This window comes from Bicyclus anynana, chromosome Z (genome assembly GCF_947172395.1).
Source record: "Bicyclus anynana chromosome Z, ilBicAnyn1.1, whole genome shotgun sequence".
NCBI classification, from domain to species: domain Eukaryota; kingdom Metazoa; phylum Arthropoda; class Insecta; order Lepidoptera; family Nymphalidae; genus Bicyclus; species Bicyclus anynana.
The window spans coordinates 10810382-10829175 of record NC_069110.1 but is presented as its reverse complement, the minus strand read 5'-3'; the positions used below and the strand labels follow the sequence as shown (position 1 = coordinate 10829175).

Genomic DNA, 18794 nt, shown 5'->3' with positions numbered 1-18794 from the left:
ACAACACGAGCCAAAAAGCTGTCGGCCATGATATTTTAATTTTCATGACGTCACGTTAACACTAAACCTTAACAAAACGGAGTATTTGACAAAATTATTACTTAATAATTACCTTAACTTTTATTCATGTAGTGAAATCAAGTAACATCGTGACGTCACAAAATGGACGACAGTGTTTTTGACGTTTGGAAAAATTTAATAAACACATAATTTTTAATAAAGTTTTCTATAAAACCTATTAGGTTTGGTTGATACCTATAAGGTTTAACTTAACCTTTAACTTTTAGTAATTTATATCGATATATTTCAGACGCTTATTCCATGTAATACACGAAATTAATATTGATTATATTAAATTTGATATAAGTCAACTACCCTATTGTTATATTTCCGAAAGACGATTTGGCTTTGGCTGTAAGGCGACATAAGTAAAGGCCTTTGTGTGTGATCTAAAGAAACGTCAGCATAGGAAAAATATGTTGTTAAATTATTTAGAGCGATGCAGACATTGACCTCTTATAATAAAGGACGCACAATCATGGAGAAAATTTCACTTAAAAACTGGCCAATTTTGCTTTGACAGTTTTAGATTTATTGGTAAAGACAATAATACCTAAAGGCCTTTAAATATAGTCTACTATTCAATAAAATACCAAATTCAGAGCAAAATCAACCTATAAGGTTGAATTTGCAAATGCGACTACTTGAATTGAGTGCTAAGAAGTTGTTTTTGGCACTCATTGAGTGGGGACGTTTTTTGGTCGCTGATTGTGCATCCTCTTTTCAATAGGAGATCCATGGATGCAAATGACATTAAAACCTGTGTACGTAGAAACCGTTGCTTAGCAACAACTCAGACATATCACAATTTATGAAAATATGTTTCCTCTTTGCTGACGCTCCTTTAGTTTCGTACATTAACTTGCCTATCTGTACACATTACTATTACACTCAAAGCCATTCCGAAAAGAATTCTTTATTGAAGGTGTTTTTCTTTTCTGATTTCTATTTTATATGACGTAATTTGTAGCTGGTCCCTAGTTTTTCAGTTTTATATATGTTGATTTGGCTTATTATATTTAAAATTCATGTGTTTCTATATTTATTACATCCTAAACATGGTTGAAGTCATTTAAAAAAATTATATATGGTATGAGAGATTTTGTAAAAAGAAATTATATTTCTTGATAATTCTATCACATAATTCCTTTCTCATAAATTATATTTTTGTGATAAGAAATTCAGATAAAGTCTTTTTACATTCAAATCTATCTAAAGGAAAGGGTGAAAGATATATAATACCTCACAATTTTCTCAATTCTCTTTGTATGTGAATTCTGTTAATTGGGCCAGCGCAGTGGACTAAGGCCTAACACCTCTCATCCTGAGAGGAAACTCGTGCTCAACAATGAGCCATACTTATATGGGTTAATAACTCAGACCAATTACCTTCTATAGGATCTGCCTCTGGGTTACCCCTCTTACAAAAATATATGATCATGATCAAACATGTTCATACAAAATGCGTCTATAGAATAAATGTTGCATTGTGTTAAAATTACACGTGTGTGTATAAAGATTTTAAATGTATGGTTGTGTGTAGTGTAAAGACACAGGATATATTTATTGATGTAAAATATTTTCGGTGTGTGAGTTTATCTTTTAGTTTTTAGTCCCTTTCAAAAACCCACTAACAATTTTGCTTTTGAGTGCGATACAGGTCTAATAGAAGAAAATTGGTCTGAGGTTGTTAATAATGATTACAATTTACCTCCAAATCGACCGAATCGAATCGAACTCCTATTAAATAGTAGATGCACAATCAGCGACCAAAAAACGTCCCCGCTCAATGAGTGCCAAACACAACTTTTTGGCACTCAATTCAAGTAGTCGCATTTGCAAATTCAACCTTAAACTCAAGGTTGAATTTGCTCTGAATTTGGGATTTTATTGAATATTGCACTATATATAAAGGCATTTAGGTATAATTTTCTTTACCAATAATTCTAAAACTGTCAAAGCAAAATTGGCCAGTTTTTAATTAAGTGAAATTTTTTACATGATTGTGCGTTCTTTTTATATAAGAAGTTAATGCGCCAAAACGACTTAACCAGTTTTGAAAATTCTTTACCATTAGAAAGTTACCTTTTCACCAGTGTATCTACTATCTGTTAAATTAATGACAATGTTCTCTCATACCTATAATGTTAAATTATTTCAACGATAATTGCATCTTTAAAGTCATCAACTTGATGACCTGGCAGAGGCAGATGTGAAAAGTATTTTTTAAAATATTTATTATATTTTACATTATCTGTTTATACAAATATATATCTTAGCATTCTATATATTATGTTATGTAATATTTGCTATGAATTTATTATTCATACTAATTATTTTCATTAAAAGTATACATAACGTCTATTAAAGGTTACGTTATGTCGTACACATTTTACAGATAGATAATATCTATATAAAATATAATAAAAATTTTAATTTTTTGTATTATCCCAGCTTGTTAGTTTTATTTATGTGTAAATATTGTTTTTTTTTACTAATGTCATTAAATAATAACATGAACTCTTTTGCAAAAATAAATAAAAACTTTGTTACAGGCTAAATGTAGTAACATTTAAATGTTTTTGTGAAAGAGTTTTGGTATATATATTTATTATAATATTTATAAAAATCTTTCAAAGTATTTCATATAATTTGTAGCTAATAAAAAGATAGGAAGTTAGTGTGGAAATTATTCGAAAGCGCACCAATGTTAAATGCGCGATTTGCCCAGAATTTGTTTAATTTTTCTTAAATATTTATAGTTATTATAATTATTAAGATAATAGATTTAAAATTGCTGATAGGTGTCTTGTACTGAAGGCAAATATCAGCAAAGTATTTCTAGTATTGTAATCTATATGGAACTGTAACGTGGATGAATTCAGGCAAGTCAGCTAATCTAAAGACTACATGTCAAGTCAAAGAGGTAAAGTTTGTGGTTTTGTGTGTGTAATCTCTGATGTCTTGATCATTTTTTATAATTAGAAAGCCACATTATTTGTAAGTGTCGTAGGCTATATTTTATCCCCGCATTTTCACGGGAACAAGAACTATGTGGGTAAAACCGCGGAGCGTCGGCTAGTTTTAAACATTTAGAATAGCAAAATGAAACTGCTAATGATCGATTCTATTGAATAAAGGAAAGCTGTATAGCTTATTAATTTACCACATTAATGTGAAATGTCAACCACATTTGCCGTTGTTCAAGATTTAACATGAATTTAATAATAATTTATGTAGTCATATTTTGATTATTGAGTTTTTTCATTGTCTGAACGATCTGAGCCTCGACAAAATTATTTTTGATCAAGTTTTGTTAAAGTACCTGCTGCTGACTGGACTAGAGTTTTGAAACCACTTCCATTGCCTTAAATAGTACTAATTGTCTTATTATATTGCCCGGATTTGTCTTAGTGTATATTTTATGATTACGAATTGAATGTGATCGTAAAATCAATCAACTGTAAATATTATTGTACTTGATTACATTTGATTAAAAAATAATAACACAAAATATTACTTCAGACTGAGAAGGGACTGTTGTAACTTAGGGTCTTCTATAAAGTTACTCAGTCTCTTAAAAGCATACTTGACACAGGTGGAGTCAGATGAAGAAACTGAGAGTAGTGAGGAGGAGATATCGTCGGCAACAGAAGTGTCAACAGACAGTGAGTTCGCTCGGGAGGAATCCGTGCCGGCACCTTCCCCGCCCGCTATTCTCGTAACGGAGGCTCCGGCCCCGGTACCTCCCCCCCTACACGACTACCCGCTGATAAGGACGCGCTCGGCCGGAGGTCTAGCCACCAAACGTGCATTAGAATTGAAGAGGAAATATTTACTAGGAGAACCCTCCCCACCAGTCGTTAGAAAATCAGATTCAACTTCACAGCTTGATACTAAGTTAGAAGCATTCCGGTCAACTATAACGGAATTTCAAAAACTATTACATCCCGCTCCTCCACAGGTACAAAAGCCTGTCGTAACGTTCCAATTGACGACAGATGAGAAAAAGCCTATGCCTGATATCATACAAAACTTGTGCACCGTCGCACCTGTTGATCTACTTACCAAAGGAGATTTGTCACTTTGTAAAACCGATTGGACAGAACCTACAAAACAAGAAGAGAAAGAGCTTGAGATAGAATCCGATTCGCTCTCTGATGAAGATTCGTCACATACGCAAACATTACCAGATCGGTCAGTGCCTAGAGTCGAAGTTCATGATGAAGGCGGGGAGCTTATACAATTAGACAGTTTGATGATTATTAGTAGTAGTGCTGAAGAGAATGAGAAGGGATCAGGTACAGCAACTGCAACCGGTCCTACGGTATTGGCGGCTGAATCAGAATCGTCAGATTCCTGTAGAGATGCGACTACATTAGCTCTAACTGAGACGGAATTATCAGATTGGGCAGCTGAGAGTGGAGTCTTAGATGATTGCGCCTTTGATGAAAAAGACGACAGAAAGAGAAACAAAAATCCAAGAAGTCTTAGTGGGCCTAAATTAATTCATGAGACAAAAAATATATCCGCTATTGCATCACATGTCTGCGGAAAAACTAGCCCAGTTGAGCCAATTGTATTTTCCAATGCACTCGATCATTTTGAATTTGTTGACGAAGGAGACCAAGATCCTTCTATCGAAACTCCAGCGACACCTCGAAATGAAGGCTACATGGAATTGGTTGACGATGAGTATGACCAGTACTCTCCTAATAAAGATAGATCAATGAACTTCATCGAAAGAATTTCGGAAACCACGGTCAAGCCGCCCAATTTAGAGGAAAATATAGATTATGACATTTCTGAGGAAATTAAATATATAGATGATCAAGATTCTAAAACCGAAAGTTTGCCTAAAGTTGAAAATTTAATTTCTTCGCTTGCACTAACTCAAATGAGTGAACCTTTAGAAAAAAAGGTTGAACCCAGCGATAGAGACTTTTCAATTGTTGTGGTAGCCAAACAGAATTGTCTACTTAATAAACATAATTTTGAATGTAAAACTGAATCTGATAGTAAATCTAACAAATCGCAATCAGCAGAAATCAATAATACAAATAAACGCGAATTACCAAATAGAAATGAATCTAAAAGTGAAGTTTCCCTCGAAGATATATCGCCACCTCTAGCATCTGAACAACTTGACATCAGTATTACGTATAATATTAGTAAACCAACAAACCCGAGCAGTATTAGAATTTATGCACCAGCAATTTGTAGGTCTGCTAGCGAGACTTTCAATATAAACATCCAGGCTGCAGTGCCGATGATTAAAATAAATCGAAGCCCATCGTACCATTTAAGTTCAGATTCGATGACCGCAAGGAGTCCGCCGCCGAAACGTGAGACTATAGAAAAAGTACAAGAGCTGAAGAAGGAGAGGGAGGAGCAAACTGAAGTAGTGAAGAGACTCGTGCTGGAAAGGTTGGGTAACGGGCAGCGGAAGTCGTCGCGTCGGAGCAGAGCTCGCCCGTCGAGCGGTGTGCCTCCCCCCGTGCCTCCGCCGCCCGCGCCGCCCTCGCCTTCCCCGCCGCCCCCGCCCCGCCCTGCGCCGCCGCCCCCCCTCACGCCTCTGCCTGTTACTCCTTCATTTTCCGACCCCGACCTGACTCAACAGAGACGGCGGAAAGGTTTTATGAGGAGCATTTCGAATTATATTAACAGGCGGCTCGGACCTCGGCAAAAGGTAATTATCATTTTAAATTTGTATTTCGATGTTTGTATGTACAAATTTGTGAATTTGACAAATTGTGAATTCTCCAATTCAAGTTGGCAACATCGTGCACATTTATAAATATTCATCTTCATTCATTTTGGCACACATTATAACTCTACGTGAATTAATGTTTGTCATGCTAATAAATTTGTCATCAATTATTTACGATCGTACGACACGTATATGAAAATGTGAATAATGTATATATAAAGGTGGCTGTATGGTCTAGTTGGGCGGGTGTCCATGTAATGGTGAAGCAAAATTAACGGGAGAGAAGTTTCGTTGCAATCTAAACCAACCAGGAAAGGACACCTATCGTAGACTAACACTAGTTAAATTTTCAGTGTGTCTCGGAGCCGGACCTGACGACGCACGTAAGCAAAGCATATCAAATACAGTATCGTGAACTCGTGAGTCGCATGCTGTGTCCATCTCTCACTGATCGCACCTATTCATCCGCTAACTGTTCGTTGTCTTGTCAAGCTCGGTCACACTGTTACGTGTCGCCTGTGTTACAAACATCGTTTTCTCTTGGACTATTTTCTAAAACAATAGGCTAGTTGACACTTTGTTTAAATGATCTTAAATAGTTCATTATCGCTCTACTAGACTAAAGAAATTTTTATTTTCTTATTTTTTTCGTTTTTTCGAGACGTGATTACATGAAAATATTAGTTTTTAAATATGTTTTTAACAATATGAGCAAAAACGCCTGTCGGCCATGACAGTCTATATTTCATCTGTTTCATGACGTCACTACAATAAATCTCATACAAATGGAGCGTTTCACGAAAATATTAGTTAACAATTAGTTCGACGTTTAGTACATTAAGTGTGTTAGTGACGTCACAAAATGGACGACAGCGTTTTTAACGTTTGCAAAATTTGAATAAAGACGTGATATTTAAATTAAGTTTTATAAGAAATCCTTAACTTTTCTTATTTTATATCGATATATTTCGGACCCTTATTCCATGTGCTACACGAAATTACTATTGTTAATTTTTATATTCAATTTGATATGAGTCAACTACCCTATTGAGTTTATTCTTATTTCAGTGCTTGTACTAGTATGTTGTTAGCTTCTTTGTTTGGAATAGTCTTATCTTATCGTTATCTTCTATCATTGTAATTTCTTATTCAACAATCAACATTTTGGCGATAAACGCATGCGTACAGTGGATTGCTGTATTAAAAAAAAACAAATAATTTAATATTCTTTGAGTTATGTTAGAGAATTATGAGATCCTGGATGATGATGCTAATTAAATTAGTGCTATGCTTTATATTGAGATACGGACTAAATTTGCCTCTTGATCCAATATTATGATGTATTTAATGTTTTCGTAAAGGACCTGTCCCAAAATGGGCCTTTATTATTTATAATATACAAGCAGGTTGATTGATAGTATTTTTTACAGATAGAAGTCACAAATTGTTGCTTAAAAAACAATTTTCAGATTTTTTGGAATTAGCATTAATTAAATAAATACTTTTTTTGTTTCGCTCCCTTGTCTACAAATTAAACATAGACAGTACAGTAAAAGTGTTCAAAATAGCCTATAAAAATAACTAAATAGAATTAATATCCGGTGTAAGCTGTCAATGTCATGTAATATTGTTAAATGTCAATATGACACAAGATAAAAATAAACATTAAATCGTAGACAGAGAAGCAAGAAACAAAAAAATGCTTAAATTGCTTTAGAACGTCTTTAACGAACGCGAAGATCACTAACAGTCTGTCGGTGTAAAAAATGCAAAAATTAAAAAAAAATGCGGATCCCAAAAAAACTTCATTTTAGGTTTCAAGTCATATATTTTATGTTTTTTAGAATAAAAATCATTTGTTCTGCTTATTTGACACCCCGAATAAAAGTCCAGCCATACAAATCGGGACATGTCCTTTGCTTGCTATGCTTAAGGTTGTACAAATTATTTACATTTAGCTTTCATTTTACTCAAATCTTGCCATCAAGTTATTTGTTTCTTGTCTTGAAATATGTATGCATGTATGGCTTACTTCTGAACAATTTTTGAAAATATTTGCTGGTTTCCTTACAAAAAAAACGGTCTATTTATTTGTAGGAGTATTTAGTTACTACGAGCAATGATATTATATAAAAGAAGTAGAGTAGAGGCGTCTAATACGGTTCAATTTGAATTTACAGCGATAATTAATATACTACAGCCTTTCTTGATGAGTACTGCTTACCAACAAACAAATTAAAAATGAGGGTATAAATCACTAGTCATTTCACACCTAATAATAATTATAATTAACTTGTTCTTCAATTAATGAAAACAATTTTGATTAATAAGTTAGAACAATTACATATATTTTATATAACATTTTATAAACAAACAATACATAATTTAAAATATATAAGTTATGAAATGACATGCGTTTTCTACCTTCCTTGCTGTCTAATTTCGTTGTAGGTAAACAGTACTCATCAAGAAAGGCCGTATAAATGCAAAACTGTGCATGTGTGCAGTCACTTGAATGACTTCAAAAAGCTTTTTACAGTGTTTTTGTGGGCAAACAATTGTATCTTTATAAAATATCATTGGCTAGGTGTCTAATACAATCCAAAGTTCAGAAGATTTCCCATCTTACAGGGAAAATAGAGATATAAAAGTGTAACTCATCAAACGAGTTGGTTTACAGCAAGAGTCTCCAAAAAGCCATCGCTGTGAGGCTCACAAGTCGACGGGGGCATTGCAAGAGGCTCCGCCAGTACCGCCGCCGCCTGTAAGCTACACCCCGCCCGCATCGTGCTCTCCGCCGCGTTGTCCTGGTTTGTTATTAATTTATTAAATTAATTATTAATTTATAGCCTGACCAGAAAAATAAACTCGCCATATTGCGTAAAACAAAGTATAGTACGAGGCTTGTAAGTTGAACTACGCACGAACGAACGAACGAACAGTTATACACAGTTGAGAGCCGAGTTGAACCCAGTGGATATGACCTCTGCCTCCGACTCCGGTGGCCGTGGGTTGGATCTCGGTCCGGGGCATGCACTTCCAACTTTTTAGTTGTGTGCATTTTAAGAAATTGAATACCACGTGTCTCAAACGGTGAAGGAAAAACATCGTGAGGAAATCTGCATACCAAAGAATTTTCTTAATTCTCTGCGTGTGTGAAGTCTACCAATCCGCATTGGACCAGCGTGGTGGACTATTGGCCTAACCACTCTCATTCTGAGAGGATGCTCGAGCTCAGTAGTAAGCCGAATATGGGTTGATACTGAGGATGATAATAGACAGCGACGTACGGTGAGAAACCATAATGACACTTTGACGCAATTACAATCCCGTACGAAATTTGACATCATTAATGTACTGGACAACTACGGCGTCTGTCACTAGTTAATAATTGTACCTGCGAAACGACCATTTTAGTTAGTTCAACTTACTTGCCGGGGTCTATAATGAGTGTCTTCTAGTAGCAACAACACTCGCTAGAATATATCACATTGCGTATTACCGTTATATATATTAAGTTAAAGGGAGGCAGGGCTTTTTTACTACAACAACTTTATAGCTTCGCAAGTTCGTTCATAACACTCCCATGGTATGCGGGTGACGTGGGACTGATAAAGCGATGACAGGAAACAGCTGACAGCTACACATGGCCTATTACGTTATTAAGTCTGAAGATATGAATGAATATGAATATGAATATCCTGAATATCCTATATAATATAATTCAATATTATCATATACGAGTATGTATATTATTTATTAATTAAAAGAGCAAAAAAGAAATAAAAATCAAGCTTAAATTAAATATTAAAAAAAATCAACTAATCAAAAATTCATGTATTTATAAGTTATTTGGTTAGCTTGACAACCTATACATAGCCTCTCGTCGGCTTTAGTTCTGAATATGAATATTGTGTGCGTTTTGTTCTGATAGACGCAGTTCATAAATACTACTTGTCGTCGGCAGTGACTGCCCACGATTGATGCGCCTGACTTGCGGTCCCTGCCTTACTTTCGATTACGATACGATTTCCCACCCCAAAAGTAATACATCGCCCCATGAGCGTAGCCAGTATTGTATCTAACCCCCCTAGATACAATCCTGGCTACGCTCATGCAGCTTTACTTAAATTGAGTATGTCACATTACTAATCACTGTCCGACCTAAACAGTTTTTACGGCTGAAACTAAAACCGAATTTCAGTTTCAGCTTCAGTTTCGAAACGATTCTTTCTTCTATCGCAAACTCGCTACGCCCATGCATCGCCAGCATACCATGCCACATAGCATATCAGTGTCACCAACAAAATTGCCAAGCTATAGTGCTATAGGCTGGTTTCACCACCTTTTGATAAGACCACCTTATATCTTGTTCATAATGGTTTTGTCTTTTTCATTTGATATATAAAAGAGTGTGATAAAACTTACGTTTAGACTATCCGACACTTGAACGACTCGTGAAATCGGCCCTTAGTACGGTCTCCCTTTAGAATTCAACTACATATGTGCTAAAATGTGTTGAAGGAATGTATTCCTGAGTTCTGTCAATTCAAGATCCAAAGAAGGATGAAACTTTGACTTGACGTTGAATTTATATAAAATCATATTTGTTTTTATTATTTCACTCTAACAACACAATAACAATAATATTGAAAAAAATATAATTATGATAACAATAAATATTATGAGTTTGTGTTACAATGAATAAGAGAACAATATTTGTCTAAACAAATACTGTACAAAGTTAGATACTCGTAACTTGTTCAAATTGTGTAACATTATGACAGAAATCAGGGACACAATATTTCAGGGACGCACAGTGCTTAAAAGCTTTATAATCTCTTAGTACGCCTCAATTTTTCATTTGTTAAATAGTCATCATTTCGCTACTCATCATCATCAACATATTTTAATGGAAGGAAGATTTAGGGAGCCTGTGATTTGCCAGTCAGGCCTTTGTGATTTTATAAAAGCTGAAATTCCACACCCTTATCTGTCCAGGTTTATACTGTATTGATTTTGTATTTCTTCGGTATAATATGACCAGTTACATCTCCAGTTGCTAGAGTCATTTATCTTATTTGCAACCCTTCGAAAATAAAATGAAACTTTAACGGTCTCTGGCGAAGGTTTGTCTCTTATCTGTCTGATGATTTGGGACATGATTTTTCATGTTATTCTACATACGTTGCATGGATGGAGGACTCTTAAAAATCTACAACCTCCTAAGGCCCAGTAAGTAACTATGGGGTACGTTCTGTACCCCATAGTTACTTAGCTAATAGGGTAGAGTTGACTCATCAAATTTAATATAAATATATATCAATATTAATTTATTATATGTTATGGATTTCTTATAAAATTCAATTAAAAAATTATGTAATTTTTCCAACCGTCAAACGCTGTCGTCCATTTTGTGACGTCACCATGTTACTTTATGTCACTAGAGGAACCTTTTGTTTCTCTCAGTCTTGTTATTATACGATTTATTGTTTACGTGACGTCATGACATGGCCGATGGCCGAAAACCCCTTAAAAAGAAAAGTGTCAACTAATGTCGGCTAAATAAAATGACAAATGTCAGGCTACGCACAACTATCACTAATTTAATAATATTATTTTTACAAGTATGCTTATATATTGCATTCACTGATGATAATGCCGCTTTGCCAGCCAAACTTTTTACTAGCGGAGTTCTACATAGTGTGTTAATTTGTTTGCAAAATAAACAGATGGAACATCAAAAAGAAAAATTTCTCTCTCTTAGAGAACGTGGTCCAAATTCAACACACTCTGAAAACGTCGCTTGCGTTATAGGTTCTCAACTTTGTGAATCGCCCTCTTTGAGATTTCATTTTCAAGGTCCTCCAATTATTGTTTGTATTTTATTAATCATACAATTTGCTTTAGATCTGAATGTCATGGAATCTCTTAGTTCCGTTATCTATATCTATAGCAATATTTTTTTAATCTGCCTCTGTCTTTCCTCAGTATCCTTTAAATTACCTCTGCCGCAAAAAAACAGAATGTGTTTTTAATTTACTCTAGATGATATATTGCCCTTGGACGGTCTTCTAAATTTTCTATAGGTCTTCCACTGCTCCAGTGAAAGTGATCTAAATTTCTCTGGGCCTTCTTTTGCCTCATTGAAATTCCTCTATAAATACCTAATCTGTCTTTTGTACTGGCCTTCGGTCAGTCCTCTTAATTTTCTCTAGCTCTTCCACTATCTATAACTGAAAGTGATCTAACTTTTTTTGGAGCTCATACTCTCTGAAAGTTTTAAACCTCCACAAGTGGTATTGTCCACGTTGAGAACCTATGGCTTAACATACACGTCATAACTCATTAACAAGGAGCTGCGTATGAGGGGAGAGTGAGGGAACGCGCGGGGGACGAGGACGAGCGCGATGCTATGCAGCTGTGGTTCGAGGCACGATGGGCGCGGCTGGTAGCGCAGAGGCGTGCGCGGGACGATAGCCGCGACGAACCTGTTGCGCGACGCGTCGCTCGACTGCAGCGGCGACTCTCTCGCTCCTTGTCTGGTAAATATGTTTGCACAAGTCTCAGAGTGAGAAATCATTTTCATAAGATTTCAAAATGGCGTCTTGTCAGTAGCCTTCAGATCCCTTTACGGTAGAGATCCGTTCTTAACGACCGCGACCTGCGACCGCGCGACCCACTGCTTTATATGGAGCACTAAACAAAAGTGGTCGCGCGTCGCGGTCTCCGGCTTTGTTTAGTACTCCATATATATTCATACTAAGCAGTGAGTCACGCTCGCTAAAATCCGAAGGCTACCTATACACTTCATCCTTATAATCATACACTTTTAATTGCTTCAGCTCAGCGTGTTGATTATGTTTCTCATCATATATATGTATATTTTATCTCGGTGTATGATTCAAAACATACTGTAACGTTTTTCATCGTATTATGCAATCATCTAATATTATTTCAACGTCATAATCTTGACAACGTCATTTTACATCATGTGGCATTATTTTTTATACGATCATCCAACTTAATTTAACTAAATTACGTTAATTAAGTGTTTTTCAATAATATTACGTTACCACTAATATACTAATGCTACTTTATTTAAAATGGCGATAATAATGTAATTTCATTGAAATAACAATGTTTGATGATTGCAAAAATGAACATACGATGAAAATGATGTGGTATGTGGTTCATGTTTCGACTTGTATACCGAGATAGGCACATAATTGACAGGCAGATACTGTTACGCTTTTGTCACTTTTTTGTTTCTCAGCTCTAATTCGGCCAGTGGTATATCAAATCAGCAATTTGTACATACGCTGTAAGTTACCCGCGGTATCATTCGTGAGACGTCATTGTCATACATTTTACTTTTAAAGAATAGTAAAATAAACCATACAATCGTTCATTTGTCAATCAATATTCATTTATTTCAATTAGGCTTAAACTAACCCTTGTAAACTACAAGCACTTTCGAAACGCCAGGTATTATAATTATATGATAATGGTGATAATAATTAGTCGAGCCCACAAAAAACTTAGCTAGGTTATGTAACGTGCTTCGCTCAGTAAAATGTATGTCTAGACTCACGATTGTACGCGCGATAGATTTTGTCATCTGAATCTAGGTTTAATGGCCTTCGTAAAAAGAACCAACATATTGATTATCGATCTTTATTTTCAGCGGAACAGCAAGCGGCGACAGTGGCTGAGCTTGTTCAAGTTTCTGCACAACGCGATGCACACCAAGCTCTGGTAGCAGCTGATAGGTAATTCATAATTAGCATTATCAACTAACTATGCGTTTTTTTTTAACGAAAAACAGTTAATTAACTCAATTTCTTGGTCTGTGGCCCTCATAAAAAGGCTCAAAGTCATTCAGCGGCGATAGAGCGAGCTATGCTTAGATTTCTCTGCGTGATCGAATCAGAAAGGAGGAGATCCGCAGACGAAGCAAAGTCACTCAATAGCTCAGCGAGTCGCAAACCTGAAGTGGCAATAGGCAACAGAAATGCCACCTAATTCAAAGAGCCGATGGGTCGCCATTCGAGCACTTTGGGTCAAAGTCCATCGGCTCTTCGAACTATGTGCACTGCCCATTGCCACTTCAGCTCCGCGACTCGCCGAGCTATGTCAGTGACTTTGGTTCGCCTGCGCATCTTCTCATTTCTGATTCGATCACGCAGAAAAACTCCAAGCATAACTCGCTCCATCGCTCGCTGAGTGACTTTCATCTTTTTTATGAGGGCCACAGTTAGCGACTAAGAAATTTAGTTAATTAACGGTTTTTCGTTAACAAAAGCTCTACTATTTATGTATCGCTACTACAATAATGCCACTTTATATAAAATGCCGATAATTGTGTGATTTTGTCTAAAAATTAATGTTAAATTAATGCAAAAATGTTGTAACTGATTAACTGTTGCTGATTGACACCCAGATGTACTCGTAAATGTCGATAATGATCGGGAACGTCGGTCTCGGTCAACATCTCATAGTTATATAGCTTGGCAACTTTGTTCGTAACACTTTAAATGTTGCGCGCGGGGCGGGGGGCTTGTTGGCAATGAATGCAAAAAACCCACGACTAATGCACGTCACTTCTCCGCACGCATGATTTCACAACCGCGCAGTCTTTCCGCCCGTCACCCGCATATCATGAGAGTGTTATTAACGAAGTTGCCAGACTATAGTTAAGTATCAATTTGTAATATCAGCCTAAATGATTAATAACTAAATGTGTTCTTCCACAGAAGGCGATACGCAGCAAGCGATGCCTTGGGGCATTAGAGTATATTATAAACTAGATCTCATGTAAGTCGTATGGTGACACAATTTTTTCATATTTTGAAAAATATTGTCGTGTCACTTTGTTTTAGGACGTTGTGTACAATGACAAGATAGCCAAAGCAAATATTCAATTACTATTATATATATAATAATTATATAATCGGTAAATAGTGTATTATAGAGATAGGCTAGGTAATCAAACTCACGGCGCTTGCCACGACGATTTTATATGCACTGAATGCGACGATGCAGCCACAAAATTGAAACTCCAGTGAAAATGTCTGCAGTACTTAAGTATTTGATACCGAAAAAAATAAACTACAAATGATTATGATTAAGTGCATGTATAGCCTGGCAAGAAATAGTAGAAATTTATAGAGGCGCCATTATCGCCAATATGGCAACACCAATATGAAAAACAACTGACAAGTTGAATAGTGTTGTACGAGGGAAAAAAAGTTAGTTTCATTTTTACACTTTTTTGCCAAGCTGTAAGTGTTAAGCTAATGTCGAACATTTTACGTAATCTTAGTAATAATCAAGTGTTAATGAAAGCAGTGTATTGGCATCATGTGAACGATTTATTTATTAATATTCTTAATAACACCATGCTTTGTTGCACCGCTCTCATGTTTGCGACGCTGCTGGCTTCGAAACCTACTCATTAAAATGGGAACTAATTAATATTTTGAAAAGAGATGTCCGAAATTGGACCCACTTTTCACGACAATACAGAAATGAAAATGTACTAAAAATCTTGTATATTTTACTAGATTATTCCATTAGAATCTAAGCTGAAATTCGCCAACAGGGAAAATAAGCTGATTTCATTATTTTCACACCGATCGTAGTGGTTTTTAAATCCTCTTTGACGCGTATTTCACTGATTGTCAGCTGTCTTTGCAAACGCGGGCTGTCAATGTCAAAGTCAATCAAACATGAGATGGCAATTTCAAGTTAGACACAGATAATGCAATTAATTTTACGTCAAAGGGATTCGAATTATTGCCCACCAGTAACAAATAATTAAACGGATTAGGAAAATATTAATTTCTTTGAAAATTGGTCTCAAGTTCTTCTTAACTGTCCTAATTTATGGCAAATTATCATATTATGTATGATTTGAGTCCGAGTTTGTATAGACATTGGTTTTCTCTTTGGTTTAATAAGATTCAAAGAATAGAGAGAATTAAAAAAATAGAACACTATTGGAGCTCTTGTTTAAATTTTTTTACCAAAATTCTAAAATCTTAAAATAATTAGTTTTTGAGTTATTGAAAAAAACCAAATGTAACTTTTTTTTAATTAAGAACATTTTTAATAGACAGAAGATTCCCGAACTTTTTATTAAATGTATGATCAACATGCATAAAATATCTATAAATACATACTGTTCTAAAATACTCATATAAATGACTGTAGTAAACTCTTCCGCGCTGAATGCATTTTAAATGGTGGGCAATTAGTAGAGAGCACATACAATCTTATTTTTTAACCGACTTCAAAAAAAAGGAGGAGTTTCTCAATTCGACGAGTATGTTTTTTTTTTGTTTGTTATCGCATAACTTCGCCATTTCTAAACCAATTTTTAAAATTCTGAAAGAGTATACTTCCAGATTGGTCACATTTTATTTTAGTAAAACAAAATTTTTTTAACAAAAATATTTAACCGACTTCAAAATTACAAAAATAATCTAAAAAGCGATCAATAACATTTTGTTGGTGCAAATAATAGTTTATTATCATACTATTGAAATAATGGTTTATTATCCTAAGGGTGGTGGTTGGTACCGTGACTAAGCTTTATGATGGTCCTGGAGAATCAGTGATTACAGTCACAAATTTAAATTGTATATTCGTAGAACTGCGTACTTATTGCCTAGTAACGGTGTGCTAGATATGCCAAATGAATATAATAAAATATATTGCATAGGTATTATAATTATGTATAGACATTCATTAAAGTACACAAATTTGATGTTCATGTATATATTTACTAACAGAATAAATGGAATGTGTTCAAAATAAGTAAATTAAAGCAATAAATATGCCTTTTGAAGCAAATGCTTGTAAAATTAGCTGTCCAATATAAATTTGATTTAGGTCATTAGATTTATTTGCCCTTAGAGTAATTCCGGGGTAGTTGGCTATATTTTTGTGATGAAACTTCACAGGTTACCACGGACATCTTGAGATGGTCACAACGAAGATTAAAAAACTTATGACACGATATAATATAACTTTCAATTACGATTATTTTAAAAAACTAAGACCATAATCTTGGTTTTTTTAGATTTAGAATAATAACTAAAAAAATAATCACTATTTTTATATATTAAAATTTATTTATGAACAGAAGTTGTGTGCTTCAAGAAAGCTTCTTAATTATTATTATAATAATATTTATTAGTAACTTTTGAAATTAGTTTTCTAAGTATAAATATCGATTGTGTTGTTGCTCTGTTTAGTGTGCACGACTATTAAACACAAGCGAACAACGTATCCGTAAAATATTTTGAATGGCTATCTGTCCCTTAAGGCCATTTACCCCGGAATTACCCTATTGATACATCACAAAAATTTTAATACTCTAGAATGTTCTCTATTGAGTTGTTGGATAGATTTACTAACGCATAATACTCGTAGGAGATTATGAAACGGTTGCATAATAGGGAGTTAGAGAGGGGAAGGAAAACACTAGTGTATTTTTAAAACGAACTAATTATGATCAAGTTGAATATGAAACGATGCATAACTTGATTCATACTTGTCTTTATTTTAAAACGAACGTGACAGAAACGCATTTGTTTATTTTAATAACCCCTACTATGCAACACTCTTCTGAGTATTTTTAATTTCATTATAATATGCACGTGATCAATCGGTCAATGATATTTTTCTTTGTTTTATAATTGACCTTTTATGATAGAAGATAAAATATTTACACGGCTTTTTAAGTTAACTAACTTTATAACACACTTTGTAAAGAGCACGCTATTATACTATTTCAAAGAAATGCTATGCCATGTAATACAATCCGTTTGATGTTTCTTGTACAATTTAAATTGAGATTTATTATTATGATGTTTTTCATTGTACGAGTATCTTTTTGTAGTATTAAGTATATTAGAATATTGTTGTTTCCCAGAGCACAATATCCCAAAGTACATTAAGTTGCCGTCCTGTACGAAGGAATATTAATTATTTTATAGTCTTAAATCATTACATGTATTTTTTTGTTTTTCTTTTTTATATTAATTTGTAAGAGAAAAGTAAAGTAACTATTTTTCTACAATGCTATAAGTATATATGTATAGTTGTTGCGTCATTAATATGTTATTTTTTTAGTATTAGTTATTTAGGCTTGTATTATTCATATATTTTGTTAATAAAAAAAAATATTTATTAATGGCGTGATAACTACTAATGTCAGCCACTGACGATCAAGTAAGCTCACATGCCTGCAGCGCTAACTGCTTGACAGTCTATATAACAGATCGTGTTGGTTCCTATGTGTATGACATTATGCCGATCGTGACCAACACGCGATCAGTTGTACCGGCTGTCAAGCCGTTTGCGCTGCAGGCATGTGAGCTTATTTGTCAGTGGCTGACATAACGGTACGACCTGAATAAATAAGAGGTCCTGAACAAGGTTTTGTAAAGAAAAGTTAATGATATTCAAACATTAATTAATCAAATTATTTTGGTGCTTTGTGTGAGAATGTCTTGATACATTCACAATAAATATAATACGTCTTTCCACTTTCTCAATTCGTGGACTGTTTTCCAAATTTATCTAAGTAGTAGTACTACTTATATTTTCTGTTTTTATTTTATAACTTTTTTTAACTTAATCAGTCTTATATGCACTGGCTGAATATTGTAAGTAGATTCAGACAAATAGCAAACTCTTAGATTAACCTAATATACTCGCGAAAACGAAATTATGATTGACCTATTATTCCCGGATTAAGCATCACTAGCACTAAAAAGTGATGCTCAATCCAGGAAATGAGGGAAATCTTCGTATATTATAAGGGAATGCCCATTGCGATCAATGTAATAAATGCCCGTAATAAAACTTATATTTTTTATTAAAAAAATTTACAACTTAAAAGCTGATTTTTTTTTTGGAACATAAATTACAACCTATGAGTCGATATTTGCAGAATAGAATTGGAAGATATTTGAAATTAAAGTGTTTTTTAGATAGCATGGGTACGATGACA

At 34.5% G+C, this 18794-nt stretch overlaps 1 protein-coding gene across 9 annotated transcripts in view; it reads left to right on the top strand.

Moving 5' to 3' along the window:
• LOC112055835 (F-actin-monooxygenase Mical) overlaps positions 1 to 14925 on the top strand; it is a 52216-nt gene extending 37291 nt beyond the window's left edge. For 3 of the 9 annotated variants that reach the window (XM_052890553.1, XM_052890555.1, XM_052890554.1), the window contains 6 exons: positions 3659 to 5749; positions 6124 to 6189; positions 8451 to 8580; positions 12127 to 12315; positions 13458 to 13542; positions 14527 to 14925. In XM_052890553.1, the coding sequence (XP_052746513.1) occupies positions 3659 to 5749; positions 6124 to 6189; positions 8451 to 8580; positions 12127 to 12315; positions 13458 to 13542; positions 14527 to 14563 (2598 nt within the window). In that variant the 3' untranslated portion in view covers positions 14564 to 14925. Of the gene's footprint in view, positions 1 to 3658; positions 5750 to 6123; positions 6245 to 8450; positions 8581 to 12126; positions 12316 to 13457; positions 13543 to 14526 lie in introns of those variants that run through there. The other 6 variants (XM_052890556.1, XM_052890557.1, XM_052890559.1 and 3 more) reach the window with 6 other exon arrangements.
• Positions 14926 to 18794: the final 3869 nt, after the last annotated feature.